This window comes from Apaloderma vittatum, unplaced genomic scaffold, assembly GCF_000703405.1.
Source record: "Apaloderma vittatum isolate BGI_N311 unplaced genomic scaffold, ASM70340v1 scaffold7067, whole genome shotgun sequence".
Lineage (NCBI taxonomy): Eukaryota > Metazoa > Chordata > Aves > Trogoniformes > Trogonidae > Apaloderma > Apaloderma vittatum.
In genome coordinates, this window is record NW_009724461.1 from 36351 (window position 1) to 62676 (window position 26326).

At 40.8% G+C, this 26326-nt stretch overlaps 1 protein-coding gene across 1 annotated transcript; it reads left to right on the plus strand.

The window, feature by feature from the left end:
- The first annotated feature begins 1660 nt into the window (after nt 1-1660).
- SLC6A18 (solute carrier family 6 (neutral amino acid transporter), member 18) lies at nt 1661-25139 on the plus strand. Its single transcript, XM_009872498.1, has 13 exons — nt 1661-1817; nt 6357-6369; nt 9213-9334; nt 10629-10766; nt 12083-12264; nt 12640-12750; nt 17994-18106; nt 18418-18546; nt 19008-19164; nt 20749-20953; nt 21877-22036; nt 23790-23952; nt 24927-25139. Exons 1-13 carry the CDS (start codon nt 1661-1663, stop codon nt 25137-25139), a joined length of 1863 nt encoding a protein of 620 aa, XP_009870800.1.
- Nucleotides 25140-26326: the final 1187 nt, after the last annotated feature.

Sequence of the window (26326 nt, forward strand, 5' to 3'; positions counted from 1 at the left end):
GTATTTAGGGTATCTTTAGATTGCATCTCTAGAGTAGTGTATGTGCTCTAAATAGAAAGTACCAGACATTGTATGTGTATTTGAGGGGTTAAATTAATTTGCATTCCACTTTCAATTTTTTTTTAATTATTTGAATGTGAAATTATTTAAACTATTTAAAGACGTTTTAAGACTGACCAATTTTTTGTCAGATTTTCCTGAAAGCATGAGTAAAACCAAGTCTGAAGCAGTCGGCTGCACAAGGCAGGCATGTACAGCAAGCATGGCCCCAGCACAGCGCAAGGCACCTCCCAATCAGAAAAGCAGCAGCAGCAGCAGGGGCTCTGGCAGCAGCAATGCCATGTAGGTGCTGCCAAACCAGACTGAGTCCAATGACTCCTGATCACAATCCTGAGACATCCTGATAAGGGCCTGGGATGTCAAGTTGCTCCGCTACGGATCCGGGTGCTTGCAGAGCCGCAAGCAGATGAACTGCGCTCACCTGGGGAGACTTGCGTAGCCCAGATGTGAAATGGGCTTCTGGTTGGGTGATCTGCAACCTGACCGCATCTGTATGCTTAGCCGCAGAGATTTTACTTCTAAGTATTTTGAGGGGGAAAAAAATCCATCTTCATTTAGATGGCAAGTTCTTTACTACAAGGGTGGTGAGATACTGGAACAGGTTTCCCAGAGAGGTGGTGGAGGTTCCATCCCTGGAGGCACTCAAGGTCAGCCTTGATGGGGCTCTGAGCAACCTGATCCAGTTAAAGATGTCCCTGCTCACTGCAAGGGGGTTGGACTACATGACTTTTAAAGGTTCCTTCCAGCCCAATACATTCTATGATTCTACACCCTTCCCATTTAAAAAAAAGAGGAACCCAGAAATAAAGCAGTGATTTACTGAAGCATACAAGCTGACTGGCTGATCTGTTTAGCGTGAACTGTTTCGGTGTGCAAAATAGCAAAACCCTGGTATAGCTGAAACGCAACAGAAAAACATTCTCACATAGTTTTAATTGAAGGAAAGCTTTTGGGTTCATCAGTAACTTTTTAATGAACAATAAAAATAGTCACTTGGGATTCATTGACAGGTGGAAAGTGATTAACTTCTAACAGCTATGGTGAAAATGGACCAAGTTCTAATGTCTGTACATACATGGTCTAATTTATCTTGTGGTGTTTTTTTTTCAAATTTGCTTTTTGCCCTTGCAAAACACATCTCTGTTTATTAACAAACTAAGCAAGGAAATGCCAACACCTTACTCACAATTTTTCCAGATATTTTACACTTTTAATTAGTCTGCTGTGAAGGTTTCTTTTTAATTGTATTCAGTGTCACACTTGCCTGAAAGGATACACTCTGAGAAGAGAAGAACAGAAAATAAAAACCTGTTTGAGCCCGAGTTACCCATTAACAACATATTCCCAAGTTCTCTAACTATAGAAGGAGCTGCAAAAAAGTCAAGAGTGGCAACTCTCTATATAATAATAATTCCTGGTTTTGTCTTTAAACTGCAGCTGTAGCAATGACACGTTCCTTCGCATCACATAAAAACAAAGCTCCACCTCTCTTTCCAGGATCCTCCAGCCACCTTGCATAAAACCTGGAGGAGAGACGGGTTTTGAAGCATCTCCCTCTTTATAGGGAAAGGGGCTAAGAAGCCAAGGAGATTTCATTAAAATGTCGAAAGATTTATCAGTGCCACCTGAAACCTCTAAAGAAGATGGGAGGCCCAAGTGGGACAATAAGTTCCAGTACATTTTAAGCTGTATTGGATTTGCTGTCGGTCTGGGGAACGTGTGGAGATTTCCATACTTGTGTCAGATACATGGAGGCGGTAAGACTGATGTGAGACTTTGCTGAAATATTAAACTACAATTCTAATAGAACTATACTAACTTATGGTGGGCATGGAAGGTATATATTTGTATTTTTGTGGGTTTTTTTGTCTGTGTACCTAATTCTCATCAACGTTTTGCACCAACTGGATTAGCTTTTTCTGTAGAAGTGTATTTAATTTTAAAATGATGACTTTGTTTAGGAAGTAAGACCAGACTGATGCTAACTCTCAGCAAAAATTATGTTAAAGTTCTTACATTGCTGCTACCATCCTGACGGGAGCAGGAAACTGAACCTGCAGCTCGTTACCTGAAGGAAAAGTGAGAAGTCCTGAGGAGGCCTGAGTGAACTGGCCCCCAGCCAAATGGTCACTGTGCTTTCCTTTGGGAAGGTGAGCAAGTCGTTCCCCTCTCTTCTTGGATGCTTTTAGGAGCTATAAACAAGCAAATGGAAATTATTTTGGTGGTGAGGAGCTCTTTAATGTTGAACATGTAACAGCTGGGAGCTATGATTACATAAATTCATATAAGAAAAGAGAAGAAGCAGTAGGTTAGATTCTTCTCAGGAGACTTAACATTTTCCATTATTTATTTACAAGATGTGAAACCCAGTGAAGCTCTCTCAGAGGAGCACCATAACTGGCCAGTTAGAAAGCGTTTGCCTGTGGGAATGGCTGGAAAAAGCCTGTCACTTCAGCTAATGACATACACATTAATGAGAGACAATAAATACCTTTAGAAAGACATCCCCATAGCAGATATGGCATACGGCCTGCAAGGAAGATGTTCTTCTGGAGCAGGAGCTGTAGGTCAGACAAATAGCCTCCAGCATCTCAGGTCACCCTTCTATCTTGAGCAAGGGAACAAGCATTCAGTATTAGTAAAAACCATAACAAAATTAAAGTAATGTTACATTTTTGCAGTGTTATGAATAATTCACACAAAGCATTTAGTTTGAAACTTGCAGACAGGGCCGTCGCAAGACGCAGCTCCTCCGCACATCTCATGACACAAAACTGCTTCTGGTGCCACCAACTGCATGAGGCTGCACCAACACTGTGCTTCAGGGTGTTCTGCTATCTGTGCTATGGATTAAGATGAAATACTGTTCTACTGACCGCAAAAATGCTCTCACACCTTCCCATGAAGCACCAAGGGTTGCCCCTCCATGCTGGAGGCAAGAGGCTAGCTGTGGTCAGCTGTTTCTCAACCTCTTCAGACACCAGCCTCACTTCAGAAGATCAGTAACACCTGCCTCCTACCGAGGTTTGATCTCTCTCCTCCATCCCTTCCCCCAGAGACCCCTGATCCCTGCTCTACAGCACTGACCCCAGGAGAAGTGTGAGAACAAGTGCAAGGAGACCCGTCGTGACGTGTCTTATGGACTACACCGTACTCAGAAAGTCTGCTTGCTTGAATATCCAGCTTCTGAGCCCTGATACATCCCACAGGAGCTGCTAGGGACAAAAAAGACAGGGTTTAGAGCAGGTTTAAAGATAATAAAAATAAAATAATGCTGCAGGGACCAAGGCTGAGTTGTTCCTTTGCTCTGTGAGCAGTAATTTTGCCAGTGAAAAAGTGGTTTAAAATAGCTAGCAGACTCAGTAATAGCATATAGGTACTTTGCATCACTACAAATAGCATTACAAGACAGTGGTGACTAAAATTCAATGTATTGATGTATGGCCAATGCTTGGTCACTGGATTTTAACAAAGTGCTCCAAGAGCTCAGAAGCACGATGAACAAAGTGCTGTGATGTTTGTGAACGATTTATCCTGGAAAGCTGGCACTGGAAGAGTTTGAGTGAGTCATGAAGACCACCTAGAAGACAGAGCTGTTTGGTTTACATCAGTGTATAATGTAGTTGCATTTTTCCTCTGCTTATTTAAGGCCGTGGTGTGAATCGAGGTTGCACTCAGATGCAAAAGCCCAATAGATTTTTCAGGGGTACTGGGGCATAAATCCTGCTTGTATGCATCTGAGGATGTGAACATAGGAGAGACCAGCAGGATCGTGGCTAGCAAGGAGCCCCGAGGGATGCACTGGCTCCTGCAGCCACAGCCACGAGCGCAGCAAAAGCTGGTACAGATGTGGCATAGGCGTGCTCTTAGGGTGAACGGCTTTTGGGGCGCAGCTCACAGTTTCACAGCTGGTTCAGGTGTTACTCGAGCATTTAAGAGTTAGGCAATGCACTTTTCCTCATTTCTAGAGCTTTTAAAAAACAAGAGATAAAAATAAGTTCTTGTGTATTTGTGTCATGTCAGCTGTTCTCATCAGACCTCTGGACCTTATTCATTGCACATTAGTGTTACTCAGTAACTCAGATCTAATAAAGTATCAGTTTTGCTGACATTTATCACCTGCTGTCGTTACTGATTATTTGGATTTATTGCTTGAGTTAAGTTAGGTATTTGCTTTTCATGAGTAATGGATATGAAGGTTGTTTGCCACAGTAACTGGAGACAATCAGAAAGGTTCCCAGGCAACTGGAATTGAAAACAAGTTTCTAAATGGCCCAGTATACAGTTTGTCACTTAAAACTGGGATTGAAACAACTTATATAGCTATATATGTACACATACAGCCATCAGAGTATACTTAAAAAACCCACCAGTTTTAGCTGGAAGTTACTGCAGTTTTACTTCTGATTACAGCTAGTATACATATGCTTGCCTAACGTATTAAAAACGTGCATAGGACCCGAGCCTATAGAATGACTAAAAAATACCTTTAATATAAAATATAATTTCTTTTTAGGGGCACAAATACACGTAAACACTAAAGTCCTGCTAAAAAGGGAGAATTGTTTACCTCTGGGGAAATGATTTACTGACTTTTATAATCTGTGGCCTGCCTCACCTTTTACTAGAGTTTGAACTACGACTTGCTTTGAAATGCAGTTGCTTGGCTCACTGTGTCCTCAGAAGAAAAATAAAATCTGAAAGGAACAACAGATATACCTGGGGGGAAAAATAAATAAATAAATAAATAAATAAATAAGGTATGTCAGGAAGAGCAGAACAGTTCCCCCTCTGCCAGAAAAATTAATTACTCTACAGCAAGCAATAAACTCCATTTTCTGGATTGTTACCATGGCCTGCTCAAGCATTAGTGAAAAGCTATAGCATCCAGGGTTGATTCAGTCATAACCTGTTGTATTCGGTTGCCTGTTACAGCTCAGGTGGGTGCCGCTCGTTTGCATCCTCCGTCATGAGTAGTTCTTAGGGAAGCTCACAAAGGTGGTTTTCTAAGTTGATCTACAGGTGCTACCCACCTTTCTTTGATATGGCTATTGCCTCCTGGACATGGCTTTAGCTCTCTCATTGTTGCTTAAGGAGATATAGTCAGTTAAGTAGGAAACCCAACCCTGCAAAATTTCAGAGTCTGTAAGACTACAATATGGCCTGTAAATCAAAATCATAAATACACTGTACAGATATGAAGATTATCATAGCTCCTACTTTTCATCTGGATTAAGGCATGTGCAAAAGGCATAACAAAGGTCATGGAGTATTGTTTTCCAGAGAAAAGGGTGAATATGAGTAAGTTGTTGCTTTTTTTCCTACCTGATGTCTTGATGTAGTTTTCTTGCTGTGTTGGCTACTGTGTTGCCTAGCTGATCTTCCAGAGAGAAAGAGGGACAGGCCTGACAAACCCCCTTCAAAAGCTAATAACTACTTGTTCAGATACAGAAAAAAAGCTATCATCTATTGCAACTTCTTGTAGGTAAAACATAACTTATCGCAAGCACCTTGACATTAAGTTCTCAGTCTTTTAGGAAAATGCACCCATCACCATTTATTATTCATGTTCTAGACTCTGTGGTCGTGCCCTTTAGGAGTCATTTTTGCCAGCAAAAGGCTGAATATGGTTGAGCAGCTGCTTTTCTCACCTGATTGGCCTGTACATTGCAATCGAGGGGTCAGGTTGTAAAATCCCTCAGTGTTACCTGGAGTGCACCAGGCATCTTCTCTTCTGCTGCTACAACTACACAGCCATCTCCACTCTGACGGTTCTTCTGAGTTGTGCCACACACTGCTGCTCCTTGTCACCTGTGACAATTTTGTTAATGAAACCAACTTAACAATATGTGCAGTATTTGGAGTTGCTGACAGTCTGATTTGAAAAAAGCTCCTCTAGGCTTTCTGTGCCTGCTCATGTCCATGGAGATTGTTCCCTGGCTTTGCAGCATCCTTGTGCAGGATCTCCTTCCAAAATAACTTTTAACTCTGGCAGATTTTAGACTTTTTTTCTTTGTTTTGACCATCTCTTAGTAGTGCACATATCTATTTGCAGGATGGGTGCTATGAGCATCTTGAACATCTGTCGGAAGGCATGGCATAGGCTAAAATTTTCATGGGTCATGCCCCAGCAATGCAACTAAATTGTGCCCTGGTGATACTTCTGGTTTTATGGGCATTTCTCCAGGCCTTTTAAGGTATTTACAACTGCTTGATCACTATTATTTTCCTGATTCATTTTTTTGAGTGGAAAAAGTTTCTGAAGCTAAACTTTTGCATTTAGAGGTTCTCCCCAGGGCTTGTTCCTCTGTATGTCATTTCTTTTCCATTCACTGTGGTGCATATAGACCTAGAACATCTAGATATAAACATACCTAGAATATCCAGATAGAGAATAATTCGCTTACTAGCATTTTACGACTGTTTCTGCTAACATTTCCTTTTCCCAAGCTGTACCTGCGCTACATGTCCTATGGGTGCTGACAGGGTTTTTCTGTACCCGTGTTTGAACATTGTGTGTTGTGACACACACTCTGTGTTAGGTACCAGCTCTCTGCTTCGTTCTGCTTCTTGGATTTTCTTCTTGCTTTCTCCACCATTAGATTTCTCATGGCTTTTTTTTTTTTTTTTTTAAAAAAAAAAAGCATATGAACTCTGCTTTCCGACACATCCGCCTGTATCTGCTAAATGGAGCTCTTAACTATATAGTGCTAGAGGGTTCCTACTTACTGTTAAGCACCTGATGCCTTCCTAGCATCATTTTCCTTTTGGGGGGGATTTTAGTTTGGAAAAGCATAAGCAGTGCTTGAGTAAACTGTCTATGTTTCTCTTGACTATTTCCTTTTTGTCCATAAAGCAAAGGAATGAGTAACTGAAAATATATTTTTACACTACATGCTGTTTATTTGAATTGAGAAAGATTATCTCCATTAACTGTTCCTTCTTAGCCCAGGATTCTGACACATTTTCATATTTGCAGATAGCACACTTTTTATATTGTTCTCAGGGAAAACCAGTATTTTCTTTTTTTACAACACTGTGTTCTGCCCTGCTATAAATATGACTGGAGATACAGACAAGCCAGCACAAAGTAAACAGGCTTTTATCTGCAGAATATCTAAACACACTCTGCTGTCAGTAGTTCAGCTAGCAAACAGAAAAGGGGAGAGAGATAACAAGAGGGCAGTTTGCACTAATTATGACACAGTTGCTTCCAGGGAGATATGATATGGGAGACAAGCACTCTGCTAGCAAGGGCTTGGTGCGGCAGCGATTGCAGGGAATGTCCAGGGAAGCTGGTGTGTGGGCAGGCAGATGGGTGAGCAAGCAGTGTGCTCCAGATCACGGTGCTCTGGTCACTCGCTCAAATGTTTTGCTCTTGCCAGGAGCCAGCCCAAGGCATGGGGCTGTCACGAGGGCTGGGTGGGTGCTCTCAGGTGCAGCAGGTTTAAAGGAGAGCATAGGATTGAGCATGGTGAGAGGTTACCACATTCTTGTAGAAGGGACCTGCAAATTCCTTCATATCCGCATGGAAGCTGTGGTAGGGAGCACCAGGTAAGATTTCATCAGGTGGCAAAATACTTGAAAATAACTTTTGTAACTCCATCTGTAAAGCTCTCTCTTAGTGGGGTGTGTTTGTAACAGCCACTTTACAGCTTCCTCCAAGAGATGGGACTACTGAGGAGTGCTGAGGATCCAAATTGAAGTTAACATACCAGGACTTAACTGTGAAACTCCTTTTTCAAATCAGCTTCTTAGTGGTTAAAAGCACATTAATAAAAAAGATCATAAGGAGAGGCTTGTCAAATGAAGAACACTCCTTCATTGAGAAGAGTTTCGCTGATTTTTCTTTCTATATATTTCTTGATAATGGGCTGAACTATTAAACAACCCTCTTTCTCTGCGTGTTGCATGCAGTTATTGCAGCACCTAGTAACCGGTAGTAAAGTTATTGCAATATATAGCCCAAGGGATCCAATTTGTCTGCCAAACCTTTCTAAATAGTCAGTGAATGCAAAACACAAGAGTCGATCCAGGAAGAGAAGAGAAATCCTTGCACACTACCCCATCTTCCTCTCAGCACTGAAGATAGAGCAGAGAGCTGAGCTGCTCTGCTCAGACAGCGATAGTGAAGCTGCTCTCCCCTCCAGCTTGGAGGAAGGGAAGAAGGTTTCCAGAGCCAGAAGAGCACAGGGCTGGGCAGACTCAGATATGAGATTTGGAGGCAAAGTTGAAATGGTATAACAAGGCATGAGTTGATAGGAAGAATGGGAGGGGGTTGAGGCAGGACTTCTTTGTTTCCCCAAAGAAAAGAGGGTTTGTGCTCACAGTGGTTACTTCAATATACCAAGATAACTTTTAACTGAAAATTTGGGCTGGTGCTTTAAAGATATTAATGAAACTTCTCCTGGTCTCATGAATCAGTATCTGTGCAAAGGAGGGAGGCCCATTCTGACAGAAGGCAGGGGAGATGAGACGTTGCACAAATTTTCACAGAAACCAGCTAGGCTGCCGGCAGAATTGGCACCTGCCTACAGGCACCTGACAGCACATGCTGCCTCTGGCCCAAGAAAGCTGCCATGAGGAAAAATAGGGAAGACATAGAGGATACAAATCGGGAGGTTTTATTGCTCTCACATCTCACAGAACAACTTCACCTTGCTTTCAGTGTTTTAGCCAGAGGCTCTGTGCTCTGAGGAAAACTTCATGCAATGAAGCCACCTGTTCTCGTGGCGGGGTTCAGTGCAAAATCCTGCCTTACCAGGGGAGGATGGAGAAGCCCTAGGGAGGGAAATGCACTAGGAGGGGACAGTATATGTGAGAGGCAAACCCTTGTGCTTTGTAAGCAGAGGGAGAAAAGAGGATGCTTAAAAGAAAGGGACATAGAGGAAACAGCAAGGCTGCTTATAATGAGCAATAGCAACACCTGAGGTGAAGCATCCTGCAGCACTAAGCATCCCAGTCCTTCCTCCTACATCTTCACCAACAAAATTACCAGTAACATATGTTACTTGGCAGGTATCCCTAGCTATGCTCCCTCTCTCAACACATCCTACATGGACTTTGTTAGGGTCATAAAGCAAATTATAGAACAGTAATTTCAGTGAGATGCAGATCACCACATGGCTCAATTTACTTAATTGTGTTTTCAGGGACATCGCTCTTCTCTTCGAAGGAATCCCACTGTTGCATCTTGAACTGGCCCTAGGGCAATGTCTGAGAAAAGGCAGCATCGGTGCCTGGAACACCATCTCACCTTACCTCGGAGGAGTTGGTATGTCCCTCAGGGTCCCAGCTCCCACCTGGCACTTGTCTCCTACTGACCTGTGCCTGACCTCATTTGGCCATTGCTCCTGTCAGGTGTTACCCTGGGCACACAGAAGCCTTAAATTCAAACCTTTGCTGTAGGAAGCAAAATGATCTTGTGCTTGCCTGTTTCTGCCATACCTTGGAGCTTGCACAAAAGCTGCCTATTCACTGGTGCTTCTTGCTCCTCCCTCAGAACCGCTCCAGGAGCAAGTCTTCTGCTTCCAGGGATGGTCAGACTGCAGGAGGGACGGAAAGACACAAAATCAGGAATGGGAGCCTCGCACCTCCTAAAGATCCTAAAGCACCTGGGAAAGCTTCCCGTCAGGAGAGGGGGCACAGTGGGGCTAATCACGAGAGATTATTAATGCACATGGGGGACAACCCACACAGCAGTGTGCACCAGACAGGTGTGCAGGCAATTATTTATGTATTTATTTAATATAAACTGCAAAACACATACCTTTTGTCCTGCACACCTTGTTAGGCTGCAAAAAGTGAATGGCAGAAGCCATTACTACAGAGCTAAGCCATTGGCTCTACCAGTTTTGAGACAGCACCCTCCTGCCCACCAGGGAGGGAAGGAGAAACCTCCAGATGCACCAGTCAGCACAGCTGGATCATGCTCTGCTTTAAGGAGGTGGCTGAAACCAGGACAGGTAGTGACAGCCATGCCTGTAAGGGGGTGTGGGAGGAGAAGGGGCGGGTAAGAGCACTTATCTAAGGGCCAGAGGGCAATCAGGAAGAAATGCCAGGCAGCAGGGTGGTGCTTCCAGCTAAATCCATCTCCTACAATTAGGTACGTCCATCTTCCCTTTGCAAAAAGGCAAGCAAGCAGAAACCATGGTGTTGCTATTCCTCCTTCCTTATTGCAGAGGCAAAGCAGGTACCAGTTTGGGGTGTATGCACGTGATTTGCACAAAAGAGCGCCGTCATAAAGCTACAGCATGTTGTGAAATTCGAGTCTCTTTTGGTCTCTGCTGTTAAAGCTGTCCCGTGCTGTAGAAAACAATGTGTTATATACTAGAGAAAAGACTTCAACTCTAATCTTCCAAGTAAGTAGGAAGTATCAGCCTTCTTGGACCAACTCTGGTGAGCTGAGGGGTATCTGCACCACAGTTTAGCTACTGAGGACACAAATACCCATGTTTTATGTGAAAATCATCGTGGGGAAATAGAAAATGTGAGCTTTTAAAGGCAAGTGCTGTGACTGATATTTTTTTCTGAAGCTTTTCTAAGCTGTGATCTTGTGCTTTTTGCAGGAGTTGGTTCATGGGTGGTGTCAGTTCTGGTGAGCTTATACTACAACACCGTTTTAACCTGGGTGATGTGGTATTTCATAAACTCCTTTCAAGAACCTCTTCCTTGGAGTGTTTGTCCTCTAAATGAAAACAGAACAGGTAACCACTACTTTGCATGTCACCGCTAGCAAAAGGAGGATAACAAATGTCAGAGTCTGGGGGCTAGTAAGGGGAAGAAAAGGAAAGTTTTATTTTTTATGCTTGTGCTATGATACAAATATCAGTCTGAAAGAGCATCCTGTGCTTTCTGACTACAGAGAAATAGTCCTTTATCAAGACACACATGTCTTACCAGAAACTATGCATCAAGACACGTGAGATTGTTAACGTAATTAGGGATCAAATTTATGACTACATCTTTCAGTAACTGCTTTAAATGAGACTCAAGTGTTCATCGGGCAGTGATGACATTGGCTATGACTCATACCAAGCTCTTACAGGAACGTTTCAGCTCATTCACCGTGATGTTCTGAGAAAGATCAGCTGAGTTCCCAGAGCAGGAAACACAATCCAACTGGAGAACTTGAGTTTCTGCCTGTAGATTGCTGAGACTACTCTTACACATCTGACAAGAGAAGCCACACTTTATTTGGCCCCAAGTTGTACAAAAGACCCAGTTGTTTTCCTGCCAGAAAGCTACAAGACAGATGATAGCCTGTTCAAATTTACCATCCTCACAGAAAACAGCAAAAGCCAGAAAAATCATGACTCCTTCCCTGCTTGATTTCAAAATGAAAAAGGAAATAACGGTATTTAATAAAAAAAGAAAAAAAAAGGGACCACTAAACAAGCAAGAGAGTTTTAAGGTAGCAGAGAGACTACTTAAAGAGGGAATCTTTGGAGCTCAGACCAAATTCACATTACACATTACAAAACCTTTAGTAAGACCAAAGATAGGCTGTGTACCTAAGCAGGATGAAGAAGACTGCTCTCAGTGCTTCAAAATTATTTTTCAGCTTTCTTTTTTGTTCAGAGCACAAGAGACATCAAGTTTCAGGGCAGAGCAACAAACAATCTGAGTAAGAGGCTAAGAAAAAAGACAAAACATAGAAGTCAACTTTCTTTCAGAGACCTTAAGAGTATTCTAGAGTAGGAAGACAATTAGACATCCCTCATGTTTGCTACAGGCTTAGTGAAAATTATTTGGTCCTTAAGATTCTTTCATTTCTCAGGATACAGATGCCTCAGCTAGTGAGCTAAACAAATATTTTACAAACCTGCTTTGGAGATCAACTCTTTAATCAACTTGTTTGGCATAAAAAAAACCCCACAAAAACAACAATCCTGCATTTTTAATCAAGCATTTTTTAGAAAATATTGAAGAAATCCTGTAAGGACAGACTTTTCACTACCAATGTCAAAACAGACAGAACGTGAACTTCTCTATATCTTCTCCACCTTTTTTTTTTTTCCAGGGCTCAATGAAGAATGTTATGAAAGCACTGCAGTAAATTATTTTTGGTACAGAAAAACTTTGAACATAACACCTGATGTCACTGAGAGTGGCACGTTACAGTGGTGGCTCATTTTGTGCTTAGCAACATGTTGGGCAATTGTCTATCTCTGCACCATCCGAGGAATTGAAACCACAGGAAAGGTACAGGAAGGCCAGAGAAACACATTATCCCACATTTTGCATCTTGCTTAGCAGGCACTGAGTTTCATCACCACACTGGCTCCATTTCAGTGTGCTCCTTGCCCAGCGAAGCCATAAGAGTGGTACAGGAGGCTCAGAATGACACTCCTCTCCTTTCCCATCGCAGATGCTTCTGCTCTACCAGCCTCCTCTCCTCACACAGTTTTTAAGAGCAATTTTGTCACACATTTGTTCTGCAAAAGCACATTCTGATTCTTTTAAAGATGGCGATGTTCATCTGTAGCTGTCTTACCTATTATTAGGGTTGTATGTTGTAATAACTTAAATGGGACTTCTTGATGTTATTGTCGGTAACTGTCTGTCTTCTTACTTTAGGCAATTTATGTAACAGCAATATTTCCTTACCTGGTCCTAACTATATTCCTTATTCATGGACTCACTCTACCAGGAGCCACTGATGGTCTGGCTTACCTCTTCACCCCCAATGTAAGTATTGCTGCTGTAGTCAGAAATATGATTTTTCCCTTTTCTCTCCCTCAGATGTCATACTGTATATTCATTTTCCAACAACTCCTGATCTATTTCCCTGTCTGAGAGCTCAGCTAAGCTCTTTTTTCCTGGATGAAGTAATTTAGTACTTTAATAGACTTTAGCAAGAAAGGAAGCAGCATAGTATTTAATGCTTCAGGAATAAGCACACCAGAAAATACTGGAAAATTGACTATGTTGTGGGTGTCTCAGTCTTGAACATAGAAGTCAAGTCGATGCACTTCACTAACAGAATTACCTCTCTTTTACACAAAATGGGGTTTCCCTGCTAACACTACAGAATTTACACAACTTTAACCTTTTAAGAATTCACAAGGAAAAGAACTGAGGAGCTACACTGCAAATTGGGGTTTTTTTTAAGGTTGAAAGTTATTTTCTCCTACTCCTGTTACTGCATAGCTGAAGTCCTCCCCCTCTCCCCATTACCCGTAGCTGTCTCCAAGACACAGAACTGCTGGAGAACAGCCTGCTCCTATTTTTTTTTTTCCTCATCTTCTCAAAGGCATAGGAGTCACAGATGTCTCTATGCTGGCCAATTCAGAAAGCCCTCTTCACACTGTCCTTAGTGGCTTTCCCAAATGCAACGACAAAAACATCCCACCAAGCGGCTGTCATCAAGCACAGGCTCCTCACAGCTCTGCCTGCATGCTAAAAAGCTCCATGAAACAGTGAGTGTAGAGGAGGCAGCACCCACTCACAGATGTTTTTCTAGCATTCTCTACCTCTGCAGCCACAGCAGTGCTTCCCACCACAGAAGTACTGGGTATTTACCATCTGTCAGAGCTCCTTTTTTGAGCTGTAACAGCTCAAAAAGGTCAGCCTTTGTCTTTACAGGAGATCAGGATGTGCACTTGCATTTTTGTAGGGTAATAAATGCTTAGTGCAATATCTTAATGAAGAAAGCAGATTAGACAACACAACCAGAGCAGGTCTTAGCCTACTGTCATTTGGTCTCAGACCGGCTCTCAGGTTTCTCTGGAAGGGCTCAGGCATCTTCAGGACTTAACCATCACTGCAAAATGAACTTACACAAAACCTAGATTTGTGTGTATTCACAAAGCCTGGAGGTACTGCAGTACAGAAGGTGAGCAGATCGTCATAAAAGAAGAGCTGGATGGTTCTGTAGAGTGGCGCCAGAAGTCAGCACGACAACTCAGCTGCAATCAACCTGCAGTTAATGATTAGTCTGTTTGAGGAAGCAGATCCTGGGGGCATCCTTGAAGAGTCATCTGAAGATGGTTTTGGTGGTGAAACTATGCTCTTATCTACAAACATGGAAAAGCTGATGGAACAGCCTGGTAAGTGATATCTGCTGTGGGTGTTTCTATTGCATAGAAAGTTGCAGTGTAAGACAAAGAGAGATGGCTTTGTTAAACCAACATACCAACTGCTATGGAGCATTCTGGCACCTCAAGGACTTCAAAAAGACAGTAAGCATAAAACTGCAACACCTCCTCACTCTCTTCTTCCCCTCAGCCCACAACCACAGCCTTTTCTGTCAGCCTGTTTAATGAGAAACGATTCCCACCAATGCCATAAGTAAGCATGTGCATTTTTCTTGTTAACACTTCCCCACAAGTGACTTGTAAGGGGGGGGGTTGGTTTGTTTTCTTTTTTGGCAAAGATTTACCTGGTCCACCCAGACCACATCAGCTTACAACACTGTAAAGCATATTTCTTAAGTGTGTGCTGCTTTTGCTCCTCCTGTCTTTTTGCAGGAAGCTTGTAAGGTTTTAGCAAAATAAAGTAAGAGTTAACTCACCTACTGCCTATTTCAGCTTGCTTTAACAAAAATAAAAATAATAATAATAATAAAAAAAAATAAATCGAGCTTCTTGAACCTCTTCACTCATTGGAGGCAATCTTATCCAACTTTTTTCCAACTTTGCAATGCAGTAGAAATTGTAGTTTCTCTGTAATAGTCACCACACGTGCTCTCTGGTAACTCTTAGACCTCACTGCTGTTTCCAAAAATCTATGAAAGTAAAGCCTAGTGCTAAAAGTCACATCTTACACAGTTTTGACACCATAATCGCCTAACTAAATTTTTTTTATCCAAACCACCATTGTTTAAGTTTATTCACTTTTCAAGTTTGTATTTTAACTCTCATTAATAAATATCAGAAATAACTGCATGCATGTGGATTTCAAATACAGCAGGCTGTATATTTCATGCAGAAATACACAGTCAGGTTTGTGTCATTTAACACACCTTCATACCTTAAATTCTAGAACAAATAATGTATACTCCTCTTCATTGACTTTCAGACATGCAGAAGCCTGACAATTTACTCACCCTCTCTAAATCCTTGGCTACCTGGAAAGTGAACCTGCCAAAACAACAGAAAAGATACTGAAGTTACGCTCACAGGCACTTGCAGGAAAAGTAGAAGCTGTACAAAGATGAAGCAACAGAGGAGCTGGAACAGAGACTTTTGGAAAGTTTCTTGGAAAAACAAATGATCAGAGGCAACAGAAAAGAGAACCCATCAAGCATCAGCAATGGTCTCTACAGGGTTCAGTTTCTATGGACACCTGTATCGGCCCAGGAGACCAAAAATGCCCCCATCTCCAGTCTTGTGTCTGAAAGAGGTCCAGAGTCTCTATATATTCAGGGGTTCTGTGGCAACAAACATTTCCTGGAACTTGGTTGGGCCAGTGCCTGCACCCAGAACTCTGCAGCTCTCTAACGAGCCAAGAAATAGGCAGCACACACACCAGATCCTCTATAAGAGAGGCAACTTGTAATTTTTCCCTCTGTTTTTGTAGTTTAGTTTAACATCCAATACATTACTGTGAATGGATACTTAAAAGTCCTTTCAAGGCACCCAGTTTGGCCATATTGCTTCAGGTATTACAGAGAATAAAAGTGTTACCTACAGCATTACTGCTGTCTTTAAGTGCATTATTACTTGTTGGCCACTTGCTTACAAGGAAAGCAATAGCTGTTTTTACACCAAAATTACCAACACAGGGATCCCATTATTTTTTACTTCTGTTTTAAGTATGTTTCTATCTGTTTCACATGTTCAAGTGTTTAAGCATCTCATCATCCAGGGAGGAGCAATTATGCTTCCTTTCCTAATTCCTTAACATTCTCATTGTATACCTTCATCTGCATGTTTCTAGTTTCAGCACAATTTTTCTTCTGAAGACAGGCTTATGAAATGTCTATGCTGCATTGCTGTAAACATAAAATAACATTTAGATTCATCATTTGATTAAGGTCAGATAATGACATAGCCACAGCATGCTCGCCTGTCCACTAAGTTTGGGGGTTGATCTTTTAGAGTCTATAACTGCATTGCATCTTGCATGAAACAGCTATCTCCAGTCTCATTTGCCAAAGTCCATAGTCAGAAAGCCAGACCTGTATCAGTCACATCTATCAGCGCAGCCAGTTGACTCAGCAGCACTTAATCAAACCATGAAGGCCACTCAGCAACATGAATGCTGAGTTTCTGCACTGCAACAGCAATGTAGTTCTGCACCTGCATGAGGTCCTACCACTGAACACTCTAGCACATGAAACAAACCTCTAAGAAGTTTTGTTTATGGGGAGGGTATTTTTACAAAAGTGTCCACTGACAGAACAAGGGGAAATAAACTTAAGATAAAGGAAAAGAGATTTAGATTGAATCTTAGGAAAAAACTCTTCGTTACGAGGGCAGCAAGACTCTGAGATAAATTCTCCAGAGAAGTTGTGGATACCCCCACTTCGAGGTGTTCAAGGCCAGGCTGGATGAGGCCTTGAGTAGTCTGATCTAGTTGAGAGGCGTCCCTGCCCATGACAGGGAGGTTGGACTAGATGATCTCTAAGGTCCCTTCCAGCCAGGCCATTCTATGGTTCTATGAAATGTTCACCTATGCTGAAGCATTTCAGCCAATAACGGTTACACACGTGGCACAGCACAGCAAGCAGATACAAAACATTACACCAGTTGTGCTGCTCCTTGTGGAGAAAGCATCTGCAGTAACTGTGCCCATCTGCATGGAGGTGAACCCATTTCTCTCCATCTTCAAGCTCCGGCCAGCTACAGAGAAAAACAAAATGCCATTAAGGGTCTTTCGGCACACTAACCTCTCATTCCTGCAAACGCCCCTGGCAGGATCATTCCTACCGATGTTCCTCCTCACATACTAGAATCACCAGCACGAGCACATGGACACAGCACAGAAAACACACAATTTGCCTTGAATGACTATGACGCAGATTTGACTTGGACTGATACAAAACAAAGTGAAATACTGTATAGCCCTGATATTACTTTTGGGTCCGCCGCTTTTTAAAACACTCATTTTTTACTAATACTGGTTCCTATTCCCCCTGCTTGATAATGGATCAGAAAATCACTCACTTGGTAAGGTATGAATATAATACACTTTTCAGTTTCTGCAGGAAACTAAGATGTATTGATCACATGTACATTTTGTGCATTACTTATCTCCTAAGACTGACCATTAAAATATGGTAAGAATCCTTAGTGTAGCGATTTAAAACTGCTGTTTAAATTCTCTGTAAACCAACAATCATTGACTTTTTAATTTAGTTTCTTCTACCAAGTCACCCTTACATCAAAATTCAAATTTCACTCTGTCAGCTTCTCCTTTTTCCTTATTTTTCCCATGTTGCCCTTTCATCTTTTATAGCTGTTTTCACAACACTTTGAATCTAAGATGCTCTCTTTAAGTGAATATCCTGTTCTTGTCATCTTGGGCTTTTAGTCTTTTATTTAAGCAAATTTGCAATGTTATGGAATAGCTTTGTGCCTTAAAACAATGAAGGTTTAGCATCTGTTTACACAGTTTTAGAAAGATAATACTCCTGCACTGTAAGTTACCCAGTATATGGATTAACAAAAAGAACTAAATGGAGGAAAAACATGACATACTGTCCCTATTGTATGCCTCATGCCTATTATTTAGAAACATTTTTATCATCAGACAGAAGAGACATATAATAAAATCAATTCTATAATTATTACATACATTTAAAAAGAGTCCAAATTATGTCTTCAGAAACACCTGTTTTACTGACTTCTATACTAATTCCAGATTTCAGTGTATTTAGATAGCAACACCAATCAACTTCAGAAGGGAAGACATAAGCTATGCAAACTGGGAGAGAAAAAGAAGTTTTAATTCAAGCCTAATACATGCATATATTCCAATTATTTCAGCTGAACACTCTGAAAAATCCCCGTGTATGGCTTGATGCAGCTACCCAGATTTTCTTCTCTCTCTCTTTGGCTTTTGGAGGGCTTATTGCATTCTCAAGCTACAATCCACAAAAGTAAGTAGAACTACAACCTTTACAAATTGGCTAAACTCGTGCTGAATTTTGTGCATTTTAGAGAAATTTTCAAACCTCTTTCCTACGATATTTATAAAGGATCCTAAGTTTTCTAAAGGATCTTAACAGCTGCTGCCTTTCTAAAATGACAAATATATTTTCCGGGGGGGCAGGGAATTAAAAAAAAACCACAAACAAAAACAAACCCGAACCCCAAACACAGAAACCCCAAACGTTTGCAGAAATACCTGAATCACAGACAAAATGCTGCCTTTTTTTAGTCACTTCACTTGTTTGGATGCTATTTCTAGAAATGACTGTGAAAAAGATGCTGTGACAGTCGCAATTGTGAACAGCATGACATCCCTCTACGCCTCCATCCCAGTCTTTTCTGTTTTGGGGTTTAAAGCAACCACAGGCTACTGGGACTGCTTGGACAGGTGAGAAACTTGCATTTCAGTGTTATAGTGTGGTTTCAACACCTAAATAGATAATATGTTACTTGAAAAACGTGCATTTAGAGAATTTATTTTCAGTAAAAAGGAAAAGTATCTCTGTGGAGAAGTCTAATACAAAAACAATAAGTATTATGGCACTCAGGGCAAGAAAAATCAAGGTAGCATTTGTAAGACAAATTACAAAATAATCCACTGCATCAAGGACCACATCTCAATCGCACACTAGCATTAGATGTAGCTAAAAACCGAGCACTGTTTCCTATTCCATCAAATGTACTATTTTCTCCTATTTTATATGTAAGTCCACATTTAATATTTTCCTTTATATTGTAAATAACAGCACAGAAAGTAAACACAACTTTCTATTTACATCTGACTATATGGCATAGCATTTGCAGCCACTGCAAATATTTAAACTAATGGTCTGTTTAATTCGCTCGCAGGAACATTATCAGTGTCATCAATGAATTTGATCTTCCAGAAGAAAGCATCATGCGAGAGAACTATACAGCTTGGATAAATATCCTAAATTCATCATATCCAGAAAAAATTGCTGGGCTCAAATTGAAAAGCTGTGACCTCCAAGAATTTCTTGATCAGGTAACGTAATTGCTTTCAACAAAGTAACTCTTAAAGAAAATATGTACAAAGATTGGTACCTTCCTTTTTCTTACAAGTACTCGTAATGAATATATTATATGTACTCCTGAAATAAAATAATTTTTCAAAATTTGACATGACAACGCTGCCATAGGACAGTCTGAACTCAAAGCTGTCTGGTACAACATGCAAAATTACCATTACTGTCACAAAATTAATCTTCAAAAGGTACTCTTACCCAAAGGGTACTGTGGACACTAGATTCAGTTCCACTTTAGTTCTCAGGAATAAACACAACAGAGGAAACACATCTAGCTGAAAGATTACAGAAAAAGGATGCTGGATGGAAGTTTCCTAAATCCACACTTAGGGAAGTATATACATATAAAAAAAAAAAATCTATCAGGATATTCAGTGTTTGCCTTGAGTCACATATACGAACATCAGGCAGGTATCTTATCACTGTCTTTTATCTTCCTTTCCCCATCTTTCTATTCCCTCTTGTCCTTTCCCTTTTATTTTTCCTCTTCTCTATGCCGGATCTCACCAATATTTTTAAAATTCCTCCCCTCACTCCAGAAAATTACATCATGACCTTCTCCTCTTCGTAAAATATTTCCCCTATCACTAAACACAGATGTCTCTTCTCTGTTTACTCCTCCAATCTCATTCCACCTGCTCCAGTGATCCCACCCAGTCCTGTAACTCTCATTTCCTACTCACCTGTTAGTACTCCCTTGTAACAAGTCTGTACCACCTACTGAGAAAAGAGTAGGGCCATAGGTGGAGGAGAGAACAAGAAAGAAAGGAGCTTGAGAAAAGAAATATCTTAGGACAAAAGGGTGGACACATGTGCTAGAGACAGTGTGCTAATGCACAAGAGCCTTTACACACAACCATGGTGAAATGAGCTGTTTTACTCACATGAGGGAGAAGTCCAAGGAGGACACAGCAGCCCTGACACAAGTCAGTTTGTTTTGTCTGGCTTCCTCTGATGGCACCCATTTCTGACTTGCAGTTTGATATCTTTTACTTCCAAATTAGAGCAACATTAGCCTTTTTCAGTGCTTAGATTTAAATTATCTTTGTCCCTGTGAGACCAAATACAAAGAGATTTGGCTGCAATTGGATTTATCCCTATTAGCCCTTCCTGCCCTGGTAATTACAGGTTTTACTGTGAACAACAATTCACCAACTCTCTTGCTGCTAGAGTGGCAATCATATCCTTATTCACACCTTTTTCTTTCAAGCAGCTATTACAACATAGATTTTTAAAAAAAAAATATTTAAGATTTTCTTAGCAAACCAGTTATTTCAGTTACAACTCTCAGATCTGTTTTACTCTGGACTCACCTCTCTGTGCAAGCTAAAATTGTGCTCTATGATTGTCTCCATGTCAGACCATTTAAAATTAAAATCCCCATTACGCGTTTTCTCAACTGCTGGCTGCCACAAAGACCCACAGGCTGACCAGTACCCTTGACTCCAGAGAAGGACAGAAGTGTGTTACAATTCCACATGTATAAGAAAAACTACATTCATGCCATTATAATGTATATTTTTATCTGTTTGTGAACTCTGCAGAGTGTATCAGGAACAGGTTTGGCTTTCATCGTTTTCACTCAAGCCATCATTCTCATGCCAGGCTCCCAGGCCTGGGCTATCCTGTTTTTCATTATGTTGTTCAGCTTGGGCCTTTCTTCTATGTTTGGGAACATCGAGGGAGTCTTCACCCCTCTTCTAGAGCTTCAAATTGTATCTAAATCAATGCCCAAAGAGCTAATATCTGGTAAGGTATTTCCTTTGCTTTGTTCAAAGAAGGTGGCTTCTTTATAGATGCACAAACTACCAACTGCTTAATAAATATCACAGAAGGATTATGAATCTGTAGTATTAATTTCACTATCTCGTGGCATTAGCAAGGGTAGTGGATTGTGTTTGCAGAAGATAAGCACATAAACAAGGTAGCAGTTAGGGTGGAAGAAACTGTCAGATGACAGCACTGTATTACCCTTGCCAGTGATTTTTTCTTAGCTTGCAAGAGCTGTTTCAGTCTGAGAAAGCTTGTTAAATTGCTGTTCCTGGAGTCAAGTTCCCTCTGAACTGTTGTAGACATCAGGAAGAGCCTTGTCCTAAGACTTTGGCACCTGAACAAATCACTTTAAGGCAATCAGTGACACCAGTGGTCTGCCATAACCACCCGCACATGCATTTAGCACATTGTCACAACTGCAAGACAGGTCATTCACCCCTTTTTTATTCAGGTTTATGCTGCTACAGATTATTTCACATTTACTGTGAACACACCAGAGTAGAAAATCACTACTCAGAAACCAAGGAATGAGTGTGTGCAATCCTGTTCTTGCACCAAAACTGGAAACTTTCAACCTGAAACAGCTACTGAATCCAACTTGCTCTGCAAAAATCAGACTCGGTGAGAGTCTGAGAGATCCTACTGCAAAACTGGTCTAGAAAAATTTCTGATGCTCTAAGTCACACAAGTGACAATTGTGCCTCTTGGCCATCACACAGGGGAAAAGGGAATTTGGGAAGTGATAGTAGCTCCCTTAAGGAGAAAACAGTTTGTTGTAGCTCTATGGAGGGAGAAAAAGTAAAAATCACTAGAACAAGAGTAAAAATAATTTAGAACAAAAATATACTTACTAAGTTCAATTTGGTGCTCCAGTAACAAAGATACCTTTCCCCCCTCAGGTATAATATGTCTGATCAGTTTCCTCATTGCTCTGTGTTTTACACTGGGTTCGGGGAGTTACTGGATTGACATTTTTGACAGCTATGCAGGCTCGCTGCCTCTTCTAGTCATCGCTTTCTTTGAAGTGATCGGGGTTGCGTATGTCTATAAAATGAAAAGGTACGTTGGAAACATTTTTTTTTTCCCCTCATAAGAGACAAATGCATTTTCCTCTCAATCCATATATGTTACATATAGGTATCCAACATTAGCTTAATTTCTGTAGCACTTGCAAGTTCTGTGAACGTAGTTATTCTTTGCTTCAAGTCTCCTCTATTTGTAAAACAGGAAGGATAACCTCTTCTTACGGAAGGTGGGACCCTAAGTTTAAAGCTAAGAAGCCAATAGCCATTGTAGTTCTTCAGCCAAAAGGAGTTATGCCATCTTTCAAATATCCCCCTGCTACTGCCCTTTTGCTCTGTATACTCCTGTATTTTTTTCTGTTTATTATTATTTTTTCCCCTTAAACACTAAGCAGCACGCAGTAGCTCCTCCATGTTAAAAGGCGCAGCCTGCATGCTGCAAATCTCCACAGTCACAGACAGGAACCAAATTCACTCTCTAGTTTAAAAGATTTCCTATACCCTTTGTAATTCTAAATGCCAGAAACATCATCTCATTTTGTTTTACCATATACCTGCCTTCTCTATTCAGGGCCCTCCTAGTTCAGGAATTTCCCCAATTCTCTGTAATCTTTTCCCCTATATAATTTACTTAGTTACATGTTGGAACTTCACCTTTCTGATTCTTACTATGACACTAGGATCATGAAAACCATGATTTTTTGTGCATCAGTTTGCATACTGTATAGGTAATGAACTCTCACGTAGCCACTGCTGTTGCATATCAGTGCTTCAGTACTGCCCCAGCTTAAGTCTTACCATAGGCTATGATTTTAAAAATAAGAAACTGAAGAAAAGACCCCACCTTCCTCAATTACGGCTAAAGGCCCTGCATTAATTTTTTTTAGATCCATTGTTAATATCCTTGGAGCATTTCCCATGTTAAATGGTGATAACTCCGAGGCTGTATCATCATAAAAAAACCACACACATCCCTCCATCTTCCATGATGTAGAAGTAGCAATAAAATCAGCACCTCTATTTTCTCTGTTGTGCTACTATATATGTACTTTCTTTTCTTTGGTACTATGCGACATGAATAAAGTCAAATCACTGTTTTCTAGTTCTCAAGAGAAATTCTCCTATATTTAGTTAGATTAACAGAACTGAAGACAAAGCTGGTGTTTAAACACACACACAAAATATCACAATTCTTATTTCAGATTACAGAACTCTTTCCAACTTGATAGTTACAGGTTATCACGTAACTATCAAGCCTTGAACCATAAAACTACTGCCCATTCAGTGTACATAACTGTAAGAAGTATATTTAAAAGATCAGCTCCATGTCCAAATGACTGCCATTATTGACTGTGGAGGAAGCTGGCTCAAGTTGCAATAATTTTGTCCCTGAGCTGGTTTATTTGGTACTGGTTAATTTGGACTTCTTCCTAACAAGCTATGTTTGTGCCCTTGGCAATTTTGTCTTTTGTAGATGTTTGACTAGTTCTACAGAATTGCTATAATATTTTCATCACTTACTTGTGCTTAGAAACCTTAGACTAGGTGCTCAGGCAAATGTAAACAGGCACTGTAAACTGATCATTCATCCCTAGTAGGGATCAATAAATACCCACTTTATTGATATTATTATTTACTTAAGTCTATAGTAAGTTATTAAAGAAGAGTATGGAATAGAAAAGATTTAGGGAGCTAAATGCATCCTGTTTGAAACTTACAGAAAAATATGACAAAGTGAAACTGTTACCACTCAGATCTGACATCATCATAAACATGCCTCCTCTTAAAAGGTTTAGTAAAGACGTGAGATGGATGACTGGACGAAAACTCAATCTCTACTGGCACATCACATGGAGGTTTATTAGCCCTTTGCTCCTGCTAATTGTCTTCGTGGCCTTTGTTGTCCTTCAGATACAGAAGTCACCAAGCTATGCGGCCTGGAACCCTAAATACGTATGTTCCCAAATATTTTTGAAGCTTCTAATAAAAGCAAGAGTTGTATACTTTTCTCCTTTACCAGATCCTTTAAAATCATTACCATCTACTGCTTACCTTCATAATGCACCCTGAAGTGATGCAATGCTCAGGATGAGAAGGCTCCAGTATGTGTAAAGCTTACATATAGTAAAACGCTCTTCTATTAATAGAGTCTATTCCTGAGGAGTCCTGCATACTCTGGGCTCTGTATTTCTTATGGATGTGCATTATGCAGAGAACTGCTGAAGTGAAACGCCTCACAGACACTCCATACCTACAGGGTGTTCAGAGATAGAATAAATGCATAAGCAGAGCTTTATTGCTGCATAACAGATGCCAGGGATGAAAATATTTCTCAGTAGGAACTACCAGTATCACTGAGGTCATGGTCTGAGAACAGTATTGGTTAACTCAGGACCAAAAGACGTGCCAATGCTGAGAATATTTGATCTGAATGTCACTGTCTCACATGAGTTGCAGTTTCTTGAACCCCTCTTAGCACTTGAGTTTCTTGAACCCCTCATAGCACTTGAGGCTATGGTGTAGTGGTTAGGTATGCTGGGATGAAGGCTGGACTAGATGATCTTCAGAGGTCCCTTCCAACCCCTAACATTCTGTGATTCTGTGATTCTTGAACATACCCTGCATAGGGGGTTTGAAGATAAATTCAGGTCTTACACCACACAAGGATTACACAGCAGTAGTGTCTCCTCCAAAGCCCATTAAGTATCTATCAACCCAAAATAAAACTGCTGTTTCAGCTGTGAGCTGAAGACCTGCCGAAATGGCACGATCATCATTCCCTTGAAATCTCTCATATGAATCTTCCCTATTTGGCTAACAGCATGCTATCCTTACTATAACAGCATAAGAACATGCAAACTGAAATCACAGCAAAATGTAAATGTACCTACCAATTATTTCTTTTGCTTGCTTTTTTATCTCCATAGGAAGGCTTCCCTATGAAAGAGGAGAAAGTTTATCCACCTTGGGTAGTGTCCATCTGTGTGCTGTTAGCTGTCCTTCCGGGTGTGTTTATACCTCTGGTAGCGCTCTTCCATCTGATCAAACGGATGCGCAGAAGCAAGGACCCACGCGTTCTACCACCAGAAGTGTTCTCATGTCAGGGGGCTAACAGCAACTTTTCATATCCAAAAGAATAAAGACACGTTGTACTTGTCTCTAAGTAAAAATAAGACAGCCTTTGTTAGACAACATTAGCTATAGTATGGTATCATCCAGCCAAGCCGGTTTATGTAGTTCATACACTTACAGCCAAACATTAGCACTCTGTGAACAGTGCTGCTATGCCTCCTTCTTCTTTTTCAACTGATTTCACAAGTTATATTAATCTTGTCCCTCCTGCATCCTATCTCGAGTCCTACATAACAACCAAGTACCAGTCTCATTGCTTTAAACCTTTTCACTCATTACTAGCTTAACGTCTCCCTCCAGTCAGACTTAAAACAATTAGCAGACTTTCCAAGTTTAAAATGCCCTCTGTCTTCCTTCACTTTTCTTCCAGAAAAAAAGCAATCCGTTCCAAAGGACCAGGAACCCCTGGCTATGTTGTAGTGGTTAGGTATGCTGGGATGAAGGTTGGACTAGATGATCTTCAGAGGTCCCTTCCAACCCCTAACATTCTGTGATTCTGTGAACATAAAAACTGGAAGATAAGTACCCACAGTTTCATTCACTGACCTCTCTCTGGGAGATGTAGAATGGAAGCTCCTGAAGAGTAAGAACTCCTCTTGTTTACTACTCTCTACTCTTTGTAAATTTCTAGACACATCTTAACAGCAGTTATTCTGTGATTATTTCATATTCTCAAGCATTGCAAAGAACAAAAATAAAGCATCAGCAGTTAAAAGAATGTATATTGAGTAAATCTGAGTAATTAATTTTGCACAAATCTCTTACAGATTCCAGAATTTACTGTGGCAGAAAACACTGTGAAAACAAACGTCCCTAATTTCTTCCCCTTAATTTCTCATAGTGAACACAGTAACGAAATACTGTAACAAAAGTGCAGATGTACGGAAGCCTCTCAATGAGCAGCATCCTTACAGGACATAACAATGAAGTCAATCTTCACTTAAGAACAGGTTTTCCTGTACTGGCCTGCAGATCCTGACAACTCAGCAGTGATGGGAGATGAGGATTCTTTATGTCAAGATTCTTAAGCAACCAGCAGCCTCTGAAACAATATAGGGAAAGTATGTGAGGATATCGTATGGCAAAGCCTTTAGGCTGAGTAATTGAGTCAAGGAAAGGAGAGGAAGATTAAGGAAAACAGGAAATTTCATTATTTAGCCTTGTGGCAACACACTGTCAGGACTTCATAATAGAT